This window comes from Monomorium pharaonis, chromosome 6 (assembly GCF_013373865.1).
Source record: "Monomorium pharaonis isolate MP-MQ-018 chromosome 6, ASM1337386v2, whole genome shotgun sequence".
NCBI lineage: Eukaryota > Metazoa > Arthropoda > Insecta > Hymenoptera > Formicidae > Monomorium > Monomorium pharaonis.
The window spans coordinates 16,824,858-16,846,658 of record NC_050472.1 but is presented as its reverse complement, the minus strand read 5'-3'; the positions used below and the strand labels follow the sequence as shown (position 1 = coordinate 16,846,658).

Below are 21,801 nucleotides of genomic sequence, written 5' to 3'. Positions count from 1 at the left end.
AGGCGTCTGCGGAAAATGTGCGCGGCAGCTACAGTGAGGCAACGAAGAAAAAGAAGAAAAACATCATAATCATCAAACCGAAGACTCAGCAAGAAAGTGAAACCACAAAAAAAATAATAAAAGAAAAGGTTGATATTAAGAATATGCCAATGGGATAACAAAGGTACGAAAAGGAAGAGAAGGAACAGTAATTCTAGGATGTGAGACCGGAGAAGAAATAGAGAAATTAAAAGATGTAGTACAGTCTAAACTAGGTGACAATTATAATGTTACAGAATCACTACAAAAGAAGCCGAAAATAAAAATTGTTAATATTAGCGAGGAAGAAATAGAGTTGGATGACGATGAGCTAATAGATACAATAAAGAAACAGAATAGTATTGGTGAATCTCGTATAAGCGTAGTTAAGAAAATCCCGAAAAGAAAAAATATGGCTGATAGTCAATCTAGAAGGAAAGGAAAAGAAGGTAGATCTTTAATAATTGAAGTAAATGAAGTAACACATGAATTAATGTTAAAAAAAGAAAAGTTGAATATAGGCTGGAGAAAATGTCCTGTGTTCAATCACTTCAGCATAAAGAGATGTTTCAAGTGCTGGGGGTTCTACCACATTGCAAAAAACTGTACGAGGAATGAAACATGTCATAAATGTACAGGAAAGCATAAAGCAAGTGAATGTAAAGAGAAGCAGAACAAATGTGTAAATTGTATGTTTAAAATAAAAACATATAATTTAAAAATAAAAGACGATCATGATGCTCTGGATCCGGAATGCCCAACATATAAGAGGGCTATCAAAGAGGAGAAAAGGAGAGGTGGATGGGAAGCCAAAAAATAGCAATTACAGAAAGAAGAGGATCAGATAATATATACAATAATATATACAAACGCGCAAAGTTTAATGGCACATAAGGACGAGATACAGCATCAGATTATGAAGAAATTAAATCCGGCAGTTATTGCATTGTCGGAGTCGAGACTGATTGCGGAAATTGAAGACAGTGAAATAAGTGTACCGGGATACAGTGTGGTTAAATGCGACGCGGAAAATAGAAATACAGGAGGGGTTGCTCTGTATGTAAGAGACGATATCAAGTATGAAATAGTAGTATTGAAAAAATTAGAAAGGATTGTGTGGTGCGTTGCAATAGAAGTGAAAGAGAAATTGTTTAAAGGAGTGTTAATGGTAATATATCATTTACCGAGTGCGTCATATGGAGAGTTTACAGGATTCTTAGAGGAGATAATAGAAGAATTAACGATAAAAGAAGAGTGTATAATATTAGGAGACTTTAATATAGATTGTATGACAGACTCTTATTATACAAATAAACTACTAACGACTATGCAAAGTCTAGGTATGAAGCAATATGTGGATAAAACCGAAAATAGTAAAACAATTATAGATCTAGTTTTTGCGAATAAAGATATAAATGTAGAAGTCAAGTACGAACCTAAGATAACGGATCATGCGTGGATAAAAGTCGTGATAAATACGAACAAGATTGTAAATAAATATAAAGAATTTAGTGGCAGGGATTATAGTAGATATAATGCGGATGAGTTTATTAAGCTAGTGGAGAGTAATTTAGAAAAAGGATATGATTTAGATATTAATGTAAGGGCAAAGAATTTAATTAATAGTATTGTAGATGCGCTAGACATCTCAGCACCTAAGAAAATTTTTAGAATACCGAAAATGTGGGAAGGGAAAAAATGGTATTCAAAGGAAATAGAAGAGCTAGCGACTAGAAGAGATGAGGCTGATAGAAAAGCACTGTACGATAGCACGGAACAAAACTGGCAACAATTTAAAATAGAAAAAAATGCAGTAGTTAATTTAATTAGAACAAAGAAAAAAGAATATTATGAAAACGTGATTGATCATAATAGTAACAATCCCACAACTATGTGGAAATCATTAAAAGAAATTATTAGAGAAGGACCAATAGGCGCGAAAGTTGTAGGAAAAATAGATTTTGAAATATTAGACAATAATGTAGAGTGTGATATAGCTGATAAATTTAACTTATATTATATACAAAGTATTAAAAACATAATAAAATCTATAGATAAGAATTATACAACGAGCACAAATAAGAGAACTATTTATTGTATTGAAAAGAAGGGAGAGCTAGAAAAATTTGAGTCAATTACGACAGAACAAGTAGAAAAAATCATTAGGGAATTACCAAAAAAGAAAGGTACAGAAGAAGGAATAACTAGCGATATATTAAAAACGGTGTTTTGTGTCATAGAAGAGGAATATTGTGATATAATAAATAAGTCATTGAGTGAGGGTTGTTTTTTGAAAGAGTGGAAAACATCCACGATAATTCCAATACCAAAAGTAGAAAAATCTAAGAGGGCAAGTGATTATAGGCCTATTAATATATTACCAATATATGTAAAAGTATTAGAGATAATAGTTAAAAAGCAAATTGAGGTCTACCTAGAAAGTAATAATATCATAACGAAACATCAGTCCGGCTTTAGGAAAAATTATTCGTGTGAAACAGCAATTCAAACAGTTATAGATGAATGGAAATTGATTATTAGTGAGAGACAAATAGTAGGAGTTATTTTTGTTGATCTTAAACGGCTTTCGAGACAATTGATAGAAGAAGATTATTAGAGAAATTATACCAGTATGGTATTACAGGAACAGTTCTAGAATGGTTTAGGTCGTACTTAAAAGATAGAATGCAACAAGTTCAATTTAATGATAGATGGTCTAAGATACTGACTACGGAATACCGAGTGCCACAGGGTTCGGTATTGGGCCCATTGTTGTTTATAATATATATGAATGATATTGTTAACGTTTGCTCGGATGTGTGTAATATAAAAATGTTTGCGGACGATACGTTAATATATGTAACAGGTGAGAGTAATGCGGAGATAGAGAGGAAATTGAATATTGCATTTAACGTAGTGGAGGAATGGATGAATATTAATAAACTGAAGATAAATGCGAGGAAAATAAAATATATGTTAATTAGAGGTATAAGGAAAGAATTGAGAGGCAATACTATTGTGAGATGTTTGGATGGAAATGAGATTGAGCGCGTAGAAATAATAAAGTACTTGGGCATAATTATTGATGATAGATTTAGATTCAGCGGTCACTGTGATTACATGCTAAAGAAAATAGGGAAGAAAATAAGTTTTTTAAATAGAATAGGGAACTTTATCTCGGCTTACACTAGATGTACGATATACGAGACAATTATAGCACCTCACTTTGAGTATTGTGCGACACTATTAATAGATATGGGAGATACACAGTTAAGTAGGCTCCAAATAGCGCAAAATAGAGCTATGAGAGTCATATTGCAATGTGACAGACGTACCAAAATTAAATGTATGCACCAAGCGTTGCAATTTATGACTATAAGACAAAGGCTGTATTATAATATGTGCATGTTTATTTTTAAGATCTTAAATAATATGATGCCGGAGCAATTTAGTAATAGACTTAGAATAGTAGAGGGAGAACGCGAAACTAGGCATACAGGGGATATTGTTATTGAATTTCGAAAAACAAGAAGCGCGCAATAAAGTTTATTTTATGAGGGTGTGTTAATGTACAACGCATAACCACCCGAAATTAAACATTGTAATCGTTTAGAAATGTTTAAACGAATGCTAAAAGAGTTTGTTTTTAATGATGTAGCATAAAATTGTATATATATGTATTGAAAATAGCTGAGAAAGCTAATAAAAGATTAATCAATTCATCACCCCCCCCCTCCTTCCCTCCCTCCCTCTCTCTCCGTCCTCAAAGATATTGAATCCATTTCCGTAGATGCATGTGCCATCTCTGACTATGCCAAGCAAAATGGTCTAAAGCTCAATCTCACCAAAACTAAAGCTATTATCTTTGCCAGCCAATCCCACGTCATCAATATCGACTTCACTCTCTTACCACCAATCATCGTTGACTCGATGCCAGTACCTTATGTGAATGAAGTTAGAAACTTGGGTATCATCTTTACAACCTTTCATGGAAAAAGCATGTCCTACATGTCTCGAGGTGAGTCCATCATTCCTTCTACAAGCTTAAATTTAACAAAAACTCACTCCCGACCAAACTACGCATCAAACTAGTCAATACTCTTATCCAACCACACATTGATTATTGTTGCTTAGTTTATCACGGGTTGAGTAATGAGTTGAACACCAAGTTGCAGAGGCTAGTTAACTGTTGCATACATTTTATTTTTAATCTCAAGCGTGACGAGCATATTACTCCGTTTAGACATAAGCTTGGCTGGCTTTCTGTCGAAAACAGTTATACTTTCTTGGATGCCAGGTTTATCGTATTCTTCAATTGCGTTCCCCTCCTTATTTACATGAACTTTTTATTCCTCTTAATCCTTTAACAAGAAGATCAGAGCGGCTCGCTTCAACATCACACACACATTGCTTTCACATCCCCCTACATAGAACAACTACCTTTAGAAACTCATTTCAGCTTTCTGCAATCTATTTTTGGCACTCCCTTCCTGACCACATTACATCTGCACCTTCTCTAAACATCTTTAAGAACCTTCTTCACTCTTATCTTTCAGCATCTGAACTTACCTAACTAAGCTTATCTAACCAGTCCTTCGCTTCTATTCTTTTATTTCCTTCTTACTATTGCGACATTACATTTTCTTTGCATATAATTACTACCTGTAACATGTGATGTCTATTACCTTAACTCATGTTTGATTTTCATATTTTCGATACTGCTTGCGATTTGTTAATTTTTGTTAATTCTTGTTAATTTTTGCGACTTGTTATTTTTTGTTTTGATTCAGGCGATTGTTGTATGCGAATTGGTTTATACGTTTCTTTGAATCTTCCTGCTGCTGGTAATAACTAACTGTTGCTATTCGTCTGTATGCCTGCTTAGAAATTGATTAGGATACTATTATTTGCTTAATGTAGTTAAGGATAACACTAATCCTGTTACATCGAAATTGTTATTCTTGTTACTTAATGCTATGTCATATGCCATGCTTACTTAGTACTACGCACCGCTTATTTCTTTTTATAGACTACTCGCTTTATGATGTATATTGCATCACCTGCATAGTGTAATTTTGCCCTGTAGCCTCGCTTGGGCATAATAAATTAATCAATCAATCAATCAATCAATCAATCTCTCTCTCTCTTTCAGAGTGTCGTGCACGGAAGCGTCCCAGATGCGCACAGTAATAAACGGACACAGCAGGCTGAGTAAAATGGACACAGACCAAATTCGCGAAATACTTTGGTCCAACTTTTATTAAGAACGTTTTTGACTCTGCAATACTAAAAATAATTGGCAGAATATTGTTGCAACTTTTATATTTAAAAAAACAAAAATAAAAAGATGTATTTCGCAAATTTAGCAGAATATCTTTCCTTCTAAAGTATTTACAGAAACACAATAAACATCATTTTTAACAACAGTTTCAATCAATACTATTTGAGTTTTATTATGTGTCATAAAAAATTTTTTAAACAAGATTACTATTTCTTTAACACTTCCCCATAGCAACCAGCTGACTCGCGCGACCGGGCGACGCGTGCAGTATGCGTGCAACAATAAATTAGGCACCAGATAACACAGTGTCTTCTTAAAGAATTCATAAAGTAGTCTTCCTTTCTGAACAGTAATTCCTGATGAATTCATAGAATACTTTAAGAATAACGTAGGAAGTTACATGCACCATGATTCGAATTCCTCAGGACTTCTTAAAGTATTCATATAGAATTACTTGTTAGAATTCCTCAGAACTTTTTAAAGTATTCATATAGAATTACTTGTTGGAATTCCTCAGAACTTCTTAAAGTATTCATTAGGACTTTTCTAAGTAGATATCTCAAACGCAATTAAAAAATTTATTTTCAAGATTTCTGATAAATGTTCCGATTTTTATAATATTGGGACGTTTCACAGAAAAATTAAAAAAAAAATTTTGATTAATTTTGTAAGAGGAAGATTATACCATGTTTCAGCCAAGCCATAGTCGTACCTGTTAAAGCATGTTTAATTTCTGTACCTGAAAAAACGGTCATCCATCCAAGTGTTAACCATCGCCAACGTTGCTTGACTTCGAAGAACGTACGTATCCTAACGCCCCGTGATAATCCATGAACACTTCTTGTTTATGCATACATATTTAATTGTTATAGATTATTACAATAGATGTTATCAGAAGGGTGAAACATATGTATAGTTAACACAAACGAGGATAAATGTTGCATCATGCTGAACGCGACACTTGGTCATAGCAGATCAGCACGCTCTTAAGTTGTATATTAATTGTTTTGTTAATTATATATAGCACATTTCGTATATAAAAATATAAATTAGCATTTATTGAGCGATATATAATTATAAAAATGTAATTGAGATTATCCAAACACTCGAATAATTTCTGATAAATACTCAAAGTATTCCAAATAATAAATCGCGAGGTATTCATTGCAATGAACTCTTAAGGAATACTTCAATGTGAACTCATTGTGGCTAATTCCTCAAGAATTCTTTATGTATTCATTTTTCTACTTCTCCAAGTATTCATTAAAATGACTTCTTTAGGAATTTCTGTTCATCTCTGTGTTATCTGGGGCGCGATGCGTCTTCTACGATAATTATGCTTAGAGATTAACGTTCAACATCACGTATTGTCAATACAACTCTAAAGGCCATTCTACAATAGGTTGCAAATGTTCTGTTGCGAGTTGCAAGTTGCCAGTCGCAAGTTTTAAATCATCGCAATAACTTATCTACATTTGGAGTTGCGGAAGTTGCGGATTGTCCAGAAACAGCCAATCAGAGAACGGAACGTCGTTATTTGTAAAAGCTGTATCCAAGAAGTTTACATTTTACATATCAAGCAGGTTATGAATGCATCGAGTGATTTTTTATATGCAACATATTGAAAATGTTACAAAATAAAAAGAAATATTTAAAGCGTTTACAGAAAGTCCTTGTAAGTCTTTCAATGGCATGGAACTTTTTTATGATAACAATAAGTTGCAATGAATTAGAAAAATTAATAAAAGCGAATAGAAAATGGTGGGTAAGACCAGTACACTTTGATAAAAAGAAATGCGGCCACTATGAAAATTTATTAAAGTATCTTTTAAATGAAGATCATGAATTATTCTATCAAGATTATAAAATATCTGTTGAGCAGTATAATACTATACTTAACATGGTACAACCACATTTACAAAAATATTCTAAAAAAGCTTCACATCCACCAAGTTTGCGCTTAGCTTTGACATTATCGTACGTAATAATAATTTTTATGTGTTGGGATATAAATTTGGTTAAATATTTAGTATGTAAAAAATTTTTATGTGTTAGATTTCTTGCTCATGGAGACAGTGTGAATACAACTGCAAGAGGATTTAGAGTTGGAAAATCTACAGCGTACAAAATAATTCTTGATACTTGCAATATTATCTGGAATGTACTTCAACTAATCTATCTTCCCAGCCCAACAGCAGAATCATGGAGGTGTATTGCTGAAGATTTTTTTAAGATTTGGAATTTTCCAAACTGCATTAAGGCTGTAGATGGAAAACATATTCCAATCCAATGCCCTCCTAACACAGGAAGTTTATATTATAACTGTGGGCGTGTTGTTCGCTCGCAGTTAAGTTGTACGCAGAGGAATACGGTGCGTGAAGAGAAGTACACTGGTTTCTCCTTAAATAAATAGTTTATTCTATATGTATATTTTGTACAGAGTCTTTATGTTTGTAATTTGTTTGGTGGCCCTGACAAGGGCCGATTGTGTAGCTGGATCTTAAGCCTCCCGCGGTCTCCAAGCTATTGGTGGTTGAGCTTTTGTCACCCGTACTCCACTGGCGTTGTTGTTTTCGTCCAGGGATAGTGTGGATGTTATCTCAGGAACCTGGTCGTCTGCGGCTCACTTTCGCTTGGAAGATTGTATTTCCTTCTGCTTGGCCGCGCGTTTCTCTCTACGAAGGCGTCCTGTTGGCTTGTCGCCGGGTTGACTGCCTTCCGTTGGCGTCCTGGCCTGATCCGTGCTGCTGCCTTCGTGTTGCGTACCGTGGTCCCTGGTTGCCGGTAGGGCGATGGTCTGCGTTGCTTGATTCTCCTAGATCGTGTCCTCCGTCTGGGTACCTCTGGTGGTGGTCTCCCTTGCCAAGCTCTCCAACAAGTCCGGTAGCAGGTACCGGGGCGAAGTATAGCGCCAAATCCGTGGGTCGTCGGCGGCCAATAGTACCCTCGACGGTCTGGTCCTTCGTAATGGTGGGATCACAGCGATTGCGGGGTCCCACGGCTGCTCCTTGGTAGCCAGCGTGCTCGCTAGTGTTGTATACGAGAAACGGCAATATCTTCGTATCAGCAAAAAAAAAGACTCGAGTGCGAGTATGCAAAGAGTAATTCGTCCGTCTTCCCGTGCTCCTTATAAAGCCTAGAAGTCGTCATCTTACTCCTGAGATAAGATGGCCTCTGGTGGCGTCCGCGCGCATTTCACTTTCCTTACAGTCGAAATTCTTACTGTGTCAGACGGGTTGCACGGCTGTCAGGCGTTTTTGGAAATTTTTACAGTGTCGGACGGGTTGCGCCGTTGTTAGGCGCTTGGTGTGGTGACTAACGATTTGTGTCGCCACAATAACTATAAACATTTTTTCAGCATTGTGTTAATGGCTGCTGCTGATGCTAAGTATAAATTTACTTGAGTTGATATAGAAGATTATGATAAGTTTATTAACGGGAGAGAAAGTGATTGTTTAATGTTTTTATTGTTAATAGCTGATTTTACAATTATTACAGATTCTATGAGTGATGGAGGCATATGGACACTTGGCTCTGCTTTGAAAGAAGGCTCTGTTAATTTGCCTCTGCCACGTTTGCTTCCTAATTCAAATATAATATTTCCACATTTTTCAGGGGACGAAGCGTTCCCATTAAAGACATACATGATGCGGCCATACCCAAAGAAAAATTTATGTGGTCGCAAACGAATTTTCAATTATAGGCTCAGTAGAGCACGTAGAGTAATTGAAAATTCCTTCGGTATACTTACTACTAAATGGAGAGTGCTGCGTTCTCTGTATTGTTCTCTGTATTGTTCTCTTGCCAATGCAGAAGTAATAGTAAAGGCTTTAATATGCCTTCATAATTTTATTCTTTCTAAGGAAGATATTGGTGGACGTTATTGCCCCAATAATTTGTTAGATCGTGAAGAAAACGGAATATTCCAACCTGGTGCATGTAGGAACGAAGGAACTTTAAATCATATACAAGAGTTGCGTGAAATTGATTCTAACAATTCTAGAAAAGCAGTAATTGAATTGAGGGACAAACTTCGAGATTATGTTAATAGCGTCGAGGGCCAGGTTGAATGGCAAATGGAGCGTGCTTTTTATAACAATGTGAATCTAAATTGATTAAGTACTTATTATTCGACTATTATAATTTTTGCGATATGAAATTGTAGATGTGAATCTGCATATAAATATTATCTTTTATATATTAAAAAACTGTGAAGAAAAGACTGAAAGAAAATTTGTTGTGCAGTATTATAAATAAATAATTAAGATTTAACACAATTATATTATTTATTTTTTTAAAATAATTAATTAATCATTAGTATCATTCATTATTTTCCTTTATTAGACTTATTTATTAATATCCATATAAAGAGTATGTATATAGCATTAAAAAAATAAAAATTATAATAAACAAAAGGATTTTATTCTGTCTTAAAGAAATACTGGAGGTAATTGTCATTTTTCGAACAATCTCATGCAATTGGTGGACTTTTACGTACTTAAAAAATCGAACAATCACAGATATTAGTATATTTGATATAACTAATAAAATAATATCACTTTTTATTACGCTACATATGAAAGACAAGTATCACTAACAGATATCTATCTTATTTGTCTTATAATACACATAAAAAACTGAAGACAATAGCACACAAATTTAAAAAATAAAAAAATTATATTGCTAAATGCATAGCACTAAATTATAAAAATTATATTGCACATATCTGGCATAAAATAAAAAATTCATGTAAAAACTTTAACAAAGTCATATATAAGTTACTCTCTGTCCATCTTTGGCATTATTTTACTTGTTCTTAGTTTCATATTCTTTTACAACATTCAACAACATCATTAAACATTCAGTCTTTTGGTCATCATTTAATTTCTTAAATATAGGCAAAAGACAAGTAAAATATTGAAGTTCGTCACTTCCACAGTTCATTTAAGGATTGTTTTGCTGTATCGAGTGTTTGCTTTAAATACTGAGAAGCCTCTGACATATGAGCAGAGCAAGCGTCAAGTGCCTTTCTTTTTTTAATATGAAATCCATCTGATGTAGGAGTTTTACGTTTACACTTCATGTTAGATAAATATTTCTTATCTTCAGTTTTGTTTGCGGACACAGATATTTCTTTTTCAGTACTGCTTGTTGACTTCCATGATTCGACATAGGACGAAGAGTCATCTGAAGGAATCAATGTTTCACTGCTTAATATTTCTGTGTGGAACGGTGAAAAATCTATAAATTAAAATATAACATGTAAATAAAATTAACTTAAAAATAAATTATTAAAAACATAGTTTTAAATATACTTGAAATTTCAGAAACTGTCAAATTTGCATTCCGCAAAAACAGTGATTCAGTTGCAGTACATTTGATTTGTTTTCAGATGTTCTTGTGGCTGATTTAAGAATGGAATTTTTATTGTTTAAAGGAGGCGCTATAGGTTCACTAGTTGTAGGAGAGACTGATAGTGGCTTTTTATAAAAATTTGATGTTCTGTTTGATCTGAAACAATAAAATAGAAATGAAAATGTAATCATATATTATATAAGTGCTTAAAATAAAGAACAAATATAACAACATATTTTTTAATAAATGATAATTAATTGGTAATTTACTTATGACGTATATGTGGTATAAGAAACTGCATGTCACCCCAGTAATCCCACTCAATATTTATTGACTTTTCTTTGACATGAGCTCCACTTTCACTCAACATATTTTCTTTCAACTGCACTAATTTGCGGTTAAATACTGTTCTCAATAATTTCCATTTCTTTTGTACTTCTAGTTCTGAAATAAGTGGCAGAATAAGGATTATACTTGACTTTAATTTCAAATTCCAATTTATTTTAATCAATAATTAGTTTACAAAATACTATTCGCTATTTTCACAAGTTAATAATTTATTAAAGTTAATCTGAGTTTAATAAAAGTTATTTAAGCAACAAAGTGAAAACATAACAAGTAATACAAAAATTGTTTCATGTTTGACAGCTTTGAGACTGTGTTCAAATTATAAAATTAACCTTAAATTTTACACACAAATACAACACATAAAAAGACGTATCTGTTTTATTGAGTATATTTGCAATTATTTTCCAAGAGTTATTTATATATTCTTTTTTTCTTTATTAAAAAAATCTTTATTGGTTTTATTAACCAAGAATTCATTTGCCTTTATCAGAGTAATTAATGATCGTATTTCAGACTCATCTCACTCTTCAACATTTTCAAAATTATCGTCTAAATTATCGTTATTTTCTTCAATAAATTCCTTTTTTTTAATGTAAACTATGGAAATGTTGAAAAAGCTTAAATAATAAAATACTAAAAAAATTATTGAAAATTTTATAACCTATATCGGAACTTATTTGTGATGTTGCTTTCACACTTTTTCTAAATGCGACACTTCTTATTCCCTTTGGCTTTTTGTTCCTAATGAGACACAATACCACGTTTTCCAAACATCAGCCAGACACAAATGGGACACTTTGGGTGATGTGCTGTGATTGCCACAGATTGCCAGTTCTTCTTCTTCTTCTTCTTCTAATTCCCCAGATGGATATCCGACCCAAATGCAGGGTCACAGTACCACGCTTTAACCGGGTTAAAAACCTAAGATAGTCCGTGGGGAAATGGACTAACTTATTACTTGTTTAAAATCTTGACTCAGATATCTCGCAATTCTTGAGAAAATATTGCCTTATAATGTTGGAGATAATAAGTTGCAAATCCAAAATCCAACAAGGCTAGTGGAAATTCTTTTGGTTTAAAGTTCGACTTAAAATAGAAAAATATTATAATTTGAGTTGACTATCTGAAATAAATATGATAATAGCCTTATCGATATTTAAATTAATCTTATTTAAAATATGCTCTAAAGAAAAAGGTGCTTGCAAGCCAGCAGAGAGTAGCGTGTTAATAAAATCTTCTCTATATAAATCAAGTAAAGAGCAAGATCAAAACAAATGATTCAGGTTCTGGGTTTCATATCCACAACCGCAAGCAGGAGACAAAGTCAATCCAATCTTGAATAAAAAACTTTGAGTATAAGAATATCCAGTAATGATTCTATTTAATAAGGCAATCTCCCTTCTTTTAAATTTACATTTCTTTTTATCCAAGTAATTAATATCTATATTAGATAAGTAGTTCATATATTGATTACCTGTGTTGATGTTAATGCTTAATAAAAAATCAGTATCGATGTTAAGATATGTTTCTCTAAAAGAGAATAAGGCTTGCTTAAAATCTACTTTATTAGATGGGTTAGAATTAATTAATGATGCTTCTTTGGCAGCCACATCGGCTGTCTCATTGCCCAATATTCCTTTGTGAAAAGGACACCATGAAAATCTAATATTTTTAGAAAGACTTAATGCATGGTTTAGTTTAACTTTAATATCTCTAATTAAATTACAAAGCGGAAAGGTTCGAAAGTCTCCTGATTCAAGGGCATTCAAACAGCTGAGCGAGTCAGTGCAAATATTGGCATAATTGAAATTACTCTATTTACAATAAAGTCAACGGCTTTCAAAATAGCAAACGCTTCAGCCGCGAACGAGCTAGTCAGATTATTGAGTCTGAATTTAATAGTAAGATCAAGATAAAGGATCCAGATCGAGCAACCAACTTTATAACAATCACCCTTCAGGGATTTTGATCCATTGGTATAAATTATAATCTCACTAAAAGATAAAGATTTCAAATTTATAAGGTTCAAAAACGCACGGTTAGAGTCTCCACTATTTGAAGCAAAAATACCCGAGGCTGTATCAATATCGATGTTATTGTAATTTAAATTTAAAGGATATGAATAAGAAGGATGAAAGTTCCAAATAAAAAGAGAATCATGCAAACATCGAGTTGCCTCCCATCTGGTCACAATAAAAGGTATATTTCTTTTCGCAGCCTCAGAAGAGTGGATAATACAATAAAGATTTTTAAGCTTATTACAAAGAGTAGATTTTTTAAGTTGAATACCTTTGTACACATATTTCGTCACAGAGTTGAGTAATTCTTCTTTTAAGGGAGGATTGTTTGCTAAATTTCCAAGCTACTCTGTTAGGAGTAAAGCGAGAAATGCCCATAGCGATTTTATAGGATAACACAAGCGACTTTTCTAAGTTACTAAAATAAGATCCGGCGGCGTTGACGTACCAAAAAGAGCACCATTCCATCTAAGTCCTAATTGTGGCATTAACAAAATTGAGGCAATGAATAAGATTGACTCCCCATGTGGAACCGGCAATCCATTTTAGAATGTTAGTAAATTTACTGGTTTTAATTTTAATGTCCTTGATATGAGCGTTTCACCTCCAAGACTCGTGTCCATGATTAAACCAAGATATTTAATTCGCTGAGAAATCTTGAAATGATTATCCTTAAAAAAGATAGTATCAGGGAGTGATAAGGATTTTTTCCTGTGAAATAAGATAAGTTGAGATTTTTCAGTAGAAATTAATAAATTAAGCCAATCAGATATAGTAAAAAAAAGCAGATTTCAAATTTTAAAGAACTTTAAGATAATCAATATTGTTTGAATAAATCACGATGTCATCAGTAAATTGAAGAAATGAACACGAGTAAGGAACATGATGTAAACAATCCTTAATATAAATATTAAATAGAATAGAGTTGAGTACAGAGCCTTGGGGGAGGCCCTTAGCCAATAAGCGTCGACCCAAATAAGAACCCAACTCATAAAAATCCACCCATCTAGGGCTGAGAAAGTTAAGGAAAAATTTTTTATATCCATCCGGTAATTTTAATTGGTTAATACAATGAAATAAGTTTTGAAGAATTATATTATCATATGCTCCTTCTATATCAATAAACAAGGCACCTAAAAATTTCTTTTTAATAAAAGAATTGTATATATCAATATTTAAATGAGAGGGACAATCTTCACAGGACTTGCCTTTCCTGAAACCATACTGAGAGGATGGGAGAAGTAACTCGAGTTCGATGAATCTTTCAAATCTTCTAATAATTAACTTTTCAAAAATCTTTAAAGTAGCCGAAGCTAGAGAAATCGGTCTGAAGCCTCTATTATTCGGTTTAGGGATCAAGGAGACATCGAAAAATTTCCAGGAGGAAGGAAATGAGCCGTCACAAATAATCAAATTAAATGATTCTAAGAAACCTGTAACACCGATAGAGGGAGACATTTAAGCAACCAATTATTAATTAAATCAGGTCCCGCAGCAGAGCAAGATTTCAAGGATTTAATTGCATCCTTTAGTTTACTAATTTGGAAGGAAGTGGAAAACATCTCTAATTCATCCGTATAATATACTTGAGGAAAAAGAGCAGAACACCATGGAGGAACCAACTTCGCAACAGTACCATCTAAAATATCAGATTTAAATTGACTAGAAGGAGTAGTCGGGTTAAAATAAACACTGTTCTTAAATTTATTAATAGTTTGCCAAAGAGATTGAGAATTATAGTTGTAATTAATTTCTTCAACAAATGATCTAAAGTTAATACTTTTCCTTTTAGCTAATGTTCTACGAGCGTTAGTAGAGGCCTCTCTGTACTTCAAAAGATTGATCCTATTGGGATACTCCTTAAAAAACTTAAAAGCTTTGGATCTTTCAGAGATAGCTGAGATACAGTGTTCGTTCCACCAGGGCTGGATCGATCCATAAGAAGGACGATTAAGCCTCGAACATTGCCATGTTATGTAGAAGATCAAACGATTTGATGTTGCCCTCTGAGTCAACAGATCTGATACCAGCCTTATATGCAAAATTCAAAACATTACTGTACCAAAAATTATACAAATTAGCGCCTGACAAATCCTGAGGAGTATGATCAGTAAAAAAATCATTTAGATAATTATTATTATTATATATTATTATAATATATAATATTATTATAATATATCCTTATCCATATAATTATTCAAAAGTTTAGGTCGTCTACCAATAATCCCTCGAGAATCGCTACAAGTAGGAGTTAATTTTATTTCAATGGGAAAATGGTCACTTCTCATAGGTTCATCTATGGTGGACCAACAACAGATAGATCCCAAAGCTGGTGAAATCAAAGAGATATCTGGAACACTTATGTGGTCTTGAGTAGCAAACACTCTTGTGGAGGAGCCGTCATTCAAGAAAACCAATTCAGATAAAACAATAGCATCTAACAAAGATCTGCCATTAGCATTGAGTAAGCTGGAGCCCCATGAACTGTGTTGGGCGTTTAGATCACCACATATGATTAAAGGGGGCAAGTCATGTAAATCGAAATTTTTTAGCGATTTTTTTTTCTTGCTTAAATTTATAGGAAATTTTCCGTAGAATATAAAAAAAAATAGAAACCGATTTGAGAGTTCCTTCTATGTTATTTTCGTCGAAAAGTGAACGGTCGAATTGGGCGGAGCACTCATGTAGACGAGTCGAAAACTCAGTCTTTCGATCCCTCTGTAATAAATCTTAACTTGGCTGTGTTAGAATAATGTTCGAAAAACAGGAAGATCTGCTCTATGGCCCTGGAATCACAGATTAGCAAAAAACTGCGGTAAGTTAAAATAAATTACGATTTTTTCACGATTTTGTTACTCGAACTTTAAACGCGTTTTTCTCCAAACTACTTTTTTAAAATTGGCGTGCAAAATAACTCAAAAACTATTCATTCGATTAAGTTCTCCTTGTGCATACATAGAGATAAATACTTTCCTCATAAATTGAACCTTTATTTATAATTATATTGTTTAAGTAAATTATTTTTATTGCATAATTAACACGGAAATTTTTCGTAAAAATCAATACTTTTTTTTCTACGTGTCGCCATTTTTACAATTTTGCATTATTTTCTTTAACAATAGGTTCAATCAATAACGCAAACCGTACAAAAAAGAAATCTATTTGGTTTTTTTGTTTCAGATGAATACAAGCAGCGCTACATTGCACGCCGACAAGTGACTTCAACGTCGACGCATTAGATTTACATTATTATTATTTATAAAATACATATTATTTTTCTGTCAAAAAATATTTTTTAGTAGTTCAATATTACAATAACATACTCTGAAAATTTCAAAAGAATTGGTTGTATAATTTCCTCAAACAAAATTTCAAAAATCACTTTCAGCGCGTTACATGACTTGCCCCCTTAAGAAGTTATGAGATGAAATGTGAAGAAGGCCCCTTAGCAACTGTAACCAACCTGATTTTAAAATTATAGAACTGGGAGGGGGGTTATAAATGGAAGTGACACAAAGAAACTTAGAAGATACATGATTAATTTTAATTTTAATAAAGGAGATTTTAAGATTGTGGTTGAGAGATGATGGAATATCAACAAAAACAGAATCCAAGGATTTCTTACAAAGAATGGCAACACCACCACCCATGATACCATGCAAGCGATCCCTTCTGAAGGATATATGGTTTTTGAATGAAAAATAATCCTTGGTTTCAACCAAGTTTCCTGGAGACAGATAATGTCGTATTTCAAGATAAGATTGGACAACTCAGCAAATTTTCCGTGGACGCCTCTACAATTCCACTGTAGAATTTCTAAATTCATGAGAAAAAAATTTTAAATAAAAGATAAAAGTCTCCAAGAAAAAGATATAAGTAATTCAAGACAAAGAATAAATATAATAATATAATATATATTAAAATGTAGTATTAATTGAAATTACAATTTAATATGGATGAGTATTAGAAGTATTAAATTTAAATAAGTAGTCAAAAATTTCATATTTAATATTGGAGAGATTTTTATTTTCATTAAGTATTAGGTAAATATCGTTTAGGATAGTACCCACCACGGGTCGCTGTCTAAAGTTGCTAAAATGATCATAAAGATTGCCAGTGGAAGAAAATGAATTTTGAGGTAAATCATCATAATTCTGTGAAGTAAAAGTCTTTGAATTAACGTTCTCCTTTGGAGCAATACTAGACTCCTGAGGGAGAGGATCAAAATTCAATTAATCAGAGCATATCAGAGAAGAGGGATTAAGAGAGATTTGTTCATAATTAGAAGGAATAAAGTTAGATCCAGAGTCAATAGGTGGTTCATTATAAACTCGTAGTCTTTTAGAGGTAGTATGAAACGAGCGTTTGGATTTAATTCTAACAGGGTGAAGATTAGAAGAAGCAAAAAAAAGTTTGTTCCCTATAGGTTGTGCGTCAGAAACAGTAGAGAGGTTAGGTACAGGAGAACTCTTAAATCCAAAATCTTTAAGCGACTAGCCCCTAAATGCAGCCGATTTGAATGCATTTTGAGCTTCTTGGATAGAAGAGATGTTTTTGGATTTCATCAGTTTAATAGCACTGGCTCTATCCGTGTTACAATAGGCCATTATTGTATTAATTATTCTAGATCTATAAAATATAGGACAGTTGGTGTCAAAGACTCTGTGATTACCTTTACAATTTGAGCATCTAATAGAGATGCTAAAACAGGCGTCCGTTTTGTGTGGTTCATCACACTTAGCACAGGAAACAGAGCCCCTGCAAGCAAGTGAAGAATGACCCCATTTAGAGCAGTTGGTACATTTTCTAACCCTGTTGATAAATGGAAAAATCGGGCATCTAACCCTCCAAATGTTAATAAATTCAGGCAACAGCGCTGACTCAAACCATACCTTAACAGTTGTTGTATCCTTAAATAATTCTAAGTTATTAGGATCCCTAGATCTAAGTCTCTCCACCTTATGAATCCCGATAGGATCATCAGACCATATAGTAATTCCATCCAGTATTCTCTGGTTAGAAAGGGAAATATTTACATTACGAATAACTCCCACTCTAAAAATACGATAATTAGGTATGGGCTAAAGCATCATGAAAGCATATCTTTAGATGTAGTAACAAAGTTATTAGCCTCTGATGAAGAGTCAAAGTCTATTCTAATAAAATTTTTACCAAGTCTTTTAATATTTTTAATGTAGTTGAATTTAGAACAAAGTTTTTCTCCCGATACTCATAGGATGTAAGTCCCCAATATAAGAACGTCCGTCAGCATTAACCCCTTCAAGATGGACCGAAAAAAGAGAATGGTAAATTGAAGAATATCTATTGAATAATTGAGCCTCAACAAAATGGCGGCGTTGAGATAATTGAGGATTCTCAACAGGAGGATCACTATTTTTAGCCGATGGAAAAGATGGAGTTGAAGGACTATGATTCACATTATTAGAAATATTAATCTGAGAATTTAAATTAGTAAAATCTTGTTTCTCTGGTGAATCAGCATGACCCAAATTACTATCCATGACAGGAGAATGAAAAAAAGCCTCGTCACTGTAAATTATTGCCGACGACATCAAATCTCCAGAATTATTACCCGAAGCGGGACTTCCCTCAGATGAAACCTCTGAATAAGGTCTCTTCTGAGAAGGCGACTCAACAATTGAATGGATCTCAGTAGGAAATAGTTTATTATTTTTCTTCTTTGATTTTGTAGGATGTTTAGACATTCTATTGCAGCTAATAGGACAGAGTTAAAAAGAAAACTTTAATAATTAAGTCTCGATGGTAATAGATAGAAAAATAAGAAATAAATATTTAGTAGATGTATATATAATGAAATTAGTAATAATATACTTAAATATATATAATCAATATATGAATACACCGAATATGATCAGAATATAAAAGTTTCACAGATGAGGTTTAAGGGAATCCAGGAGTGCCTTTGAAATTTGATCGAGGATAATGTAGTCATTCGTGCACATCATTAATGAGATTTCATATGTATTTCTTGTATAGATTTAGAAATCTTTTTCCAGAATTAAAGTACACATATTAAATATCAATCTATGAATTGGATTTTATATTGAAAACAAAAAAAAATTTTCTCATATTGCTCTACTTATTAACTTTTTACGTGTACATAACCTAAATTTTCGTTTTTTCATTTTCCAATTGCGGAATGCAAATCTTTTTTTCTAGGATTCAAATCTTATTTCTAATTGCACGATATTATTCCTGAGAGTTTTTTCTAAGGGGCGACATGATTATTTTATACATATAAACTATAGATTTTTCGTATAAAGCAAATACCCAGAGAACATTATGACGTCTTAAAGACGTCTAAAAGACGTCTTATATTTCTATAAGACGTCTTATAAAACTATCAGAAAGACGTCTTTGAGACGTCTTTAAGACGTCTTATGACCCGATTTAAGACGTTTTTAAGACGTCTAAAAGACGTCTAATTTTTTTTATTTATGACGTTTTTGAGACGTCTTATATAAAAATTATTTTAGACATCCCTGGCGAAAAAATTTCTACAAAATTCTAAAAAACTACAAAAATTTACAAAAGTGTTCCAATTCTGGCATTTTTTTGTAGTTTTTACAGAAAAATGCTAAATTTGAAACACACTTTTGTAAATTTTTGTAGTTTTTTAGAATTTTGTAGAAAATTTTTCCACCAAGGATTCCAAAAGCTAGGTTTATTATTTTTTATTTTTTATTATTTTAAACAAAATACTTTATATTTATATTTCATTATTTTTATTTTATTATTAAGATAAGTTTTTTTATAAATAAAAAATTTTATATTATATATTTCAATTTTATTTCATGTTTTCGTGATTGGAAATTACAGAATTTTACAGAGATACTGGATTCAGTCACATATTTTACAGCAACTTAAGCGCAACACTATTATCGTCCGGTTTATTAATTGTCAAAAACTGTTGTCAGAAATGTTGTCAGAAAGGTTAATTATTTCCAATAACAGCCTACACACGCGATACGTACGAGAGTTAAAAAGTTGTGTTGTATTAACGTATCCACACTCGGCTGCGTTACACAGCAAACCGGGACAAAACGTCCCAACACACACGCGATACGTGCAAGAGTTCAAAAATTGATACGGGATAAGCACGTCGATCGACTTGATCGCATCACACGGCAGATTTGGTTATGTGCGTCATTCGACGTCTTAAAAACGTCTTTCTCAGACGTCGTAAAGACGTCTAAATGGCGTCTCAAAGAATATGTCTTAAAAAGACGTATTTTAGACGTCTTAAGAGAGACGTCTAAAATAAGACGATTTTAAGACGTCATAAAGACGTCTTTTAATAAAGTCTCAAAGACGTCTCTTTTAAGACGTCTTAAAGATGTCTTTTAGACATGCGTGTTGTCTGGGTATTGTCGTTAAGTGACTAATAAATAATAACTTTTTTTTATTTATCAGAACAAATCGTACGTCGCCCCCTTCATTTTTATGCGTACTTTAATCCTCTAAAAGGATTTTGCATTCTGTTACTCCAATTCGAAAATCCAAGTTCCCCAAAAAATGTCGGTAACTCTGTCACTCCCGGATCCCCTTAAGAAAGCAAAACAGCATAGTCTACAATGCTCACGTCTATATAACATGTCAGGCACATGAATCATGGACACAACAATGATCCAAAGTCGCCTTCCTAAACTTTGAGAAGAAAACGATCAAATAGGCAGTAAATGGAATTTGTATTATAATTAATAAAGTAACAGATCAAATATTTAAAAACAATTAGCAAAAAAAAAATTAATGAGCTTAAAGACTAGAAAAAGAGTTAATAATTAGTAAATGTATATATAATGAGATTGATAATAATATAATTAAATATAATTAATATATGAATCTAGAGAACAATCATAGATATTAATATCGTAACAAACCAATATATTCAAAAGACTTCAACAATATGTATGATTTCCATAAGAGTAGGAGATTGCATCATTGAACAGAAATATCTTACAATTGTAAGTAATAAGAAAAGTGATAGTTACATAGAAAAGTAAAGCCAAATGATTTCAAAATAAGGCTAAGGTTAAAGAGGAAATAGCACAAAAAAAATCACTCAGTAAATCATATGCAAAAAAAGAAAAAAGAAAAAAGTCGAACTTTAGGTTAGAACTCACAAGTGAAGCGCTGGATAATCAAATTATTAGTATAAGTCCAAATCCAATTTTCTTCATGAGAAATATATGGATGATGAAATATATCTTAGATGATTTCTCGAAGCTTCCACGTTGAGATGTGAAAGGATAAAGGAGCTGCGCAGTAACCAGGAACAAAAGCAAGTTGAAGATAGTCGTTCAAAAATGAGTTCCAGAGGCAGTAGATCTTAAGTAGACAAAATAGGCTTGAATAAATGAGATGATGATGCGAATAGAGATAAGCCGATCCACTTAAATGAATATCAAATACAGCAAAATAATTTATTGCCAAGGTACAAAGCAAGAAGATTCACACGTCCGTACAAATCGGCGGCTGGGCTGCGAATCTAGATTGCCAGTTGCTGTTGCCAAAAAGTTAAAAGTTGACCAACTCTCTTTCGGCAACCGCAACGCCAAGCGCAACCGGAAATTGTACTTCTCCACTAGCAGTTGCTATCCTTCGCAACTGGCAACGGGACATTCGCAACTTATTGTAGAATGGCCTCAAGTTTTCTTTCATGACAATAGAAAACTTAGAGTTTCTTCTATCTTTAATTGCATTATTAATTACGATAAATTTCCAGTGATTTATTTAAAA

The 21,801-nt window shown here is 32.8% G+C and overlaps 2 protein-coding genes and 1 pseudogene across 3 annotated transcripts in view; 2 read left to right on the top strand and 1 right to left on the bottom strand.

The window, feature by feature from the left end:
- Positions 1-5,455, top strand: part of LOC105833803 (solute carrier family 35 member F6) — a 160,908-nt gene extending 155,453 nt beyond the window's left edge. Inside the window, exons 7-8 of one of the 2 annotated variants that reach the window (XR_004963756.1) lie at positions 3,891-4,036; positions 5,171-5,455. Coding sequence is in view for 1 of the 2 variants with exons in the window: in XM_036288691.1 (XP_036144584.1) it covers positions 3,891-3,944 (54 nt within the window). In the remaining variant the exon portion in view is untranslated. Of the gene's footprint in view, positions 1-3,890 lie in introns of both variants that reach the window. The other variant, XM_036288691.1, reaches the window with a different exon arrangement.
- Positions 5,456-6,436: 981 nt separating this feature from the next.
- LOC118646081 lies at positions 6,437-9,958 on the top strand. The gene has a single exon (XM_036288374.1). It carries the CDS (start codon positions 8,758-8,760, stop codon positions 9,412-9,414), a length of 657 nt encoding a protein of 218 aa, XP_036144267.1. The 5' UTR covers positions 6,437-8,757; the 3' UTR covers positions 9,415-9,958.
- A 118-nt stretch (positions 9,959-10,076) lies between these two features.
- On the bottom strand, positions 10,077-18,746 carry LOC114254582 (annotated as a pseudogene).
- Positions 18,747-21,801: the final 3,055 nt, after the last annotated feature.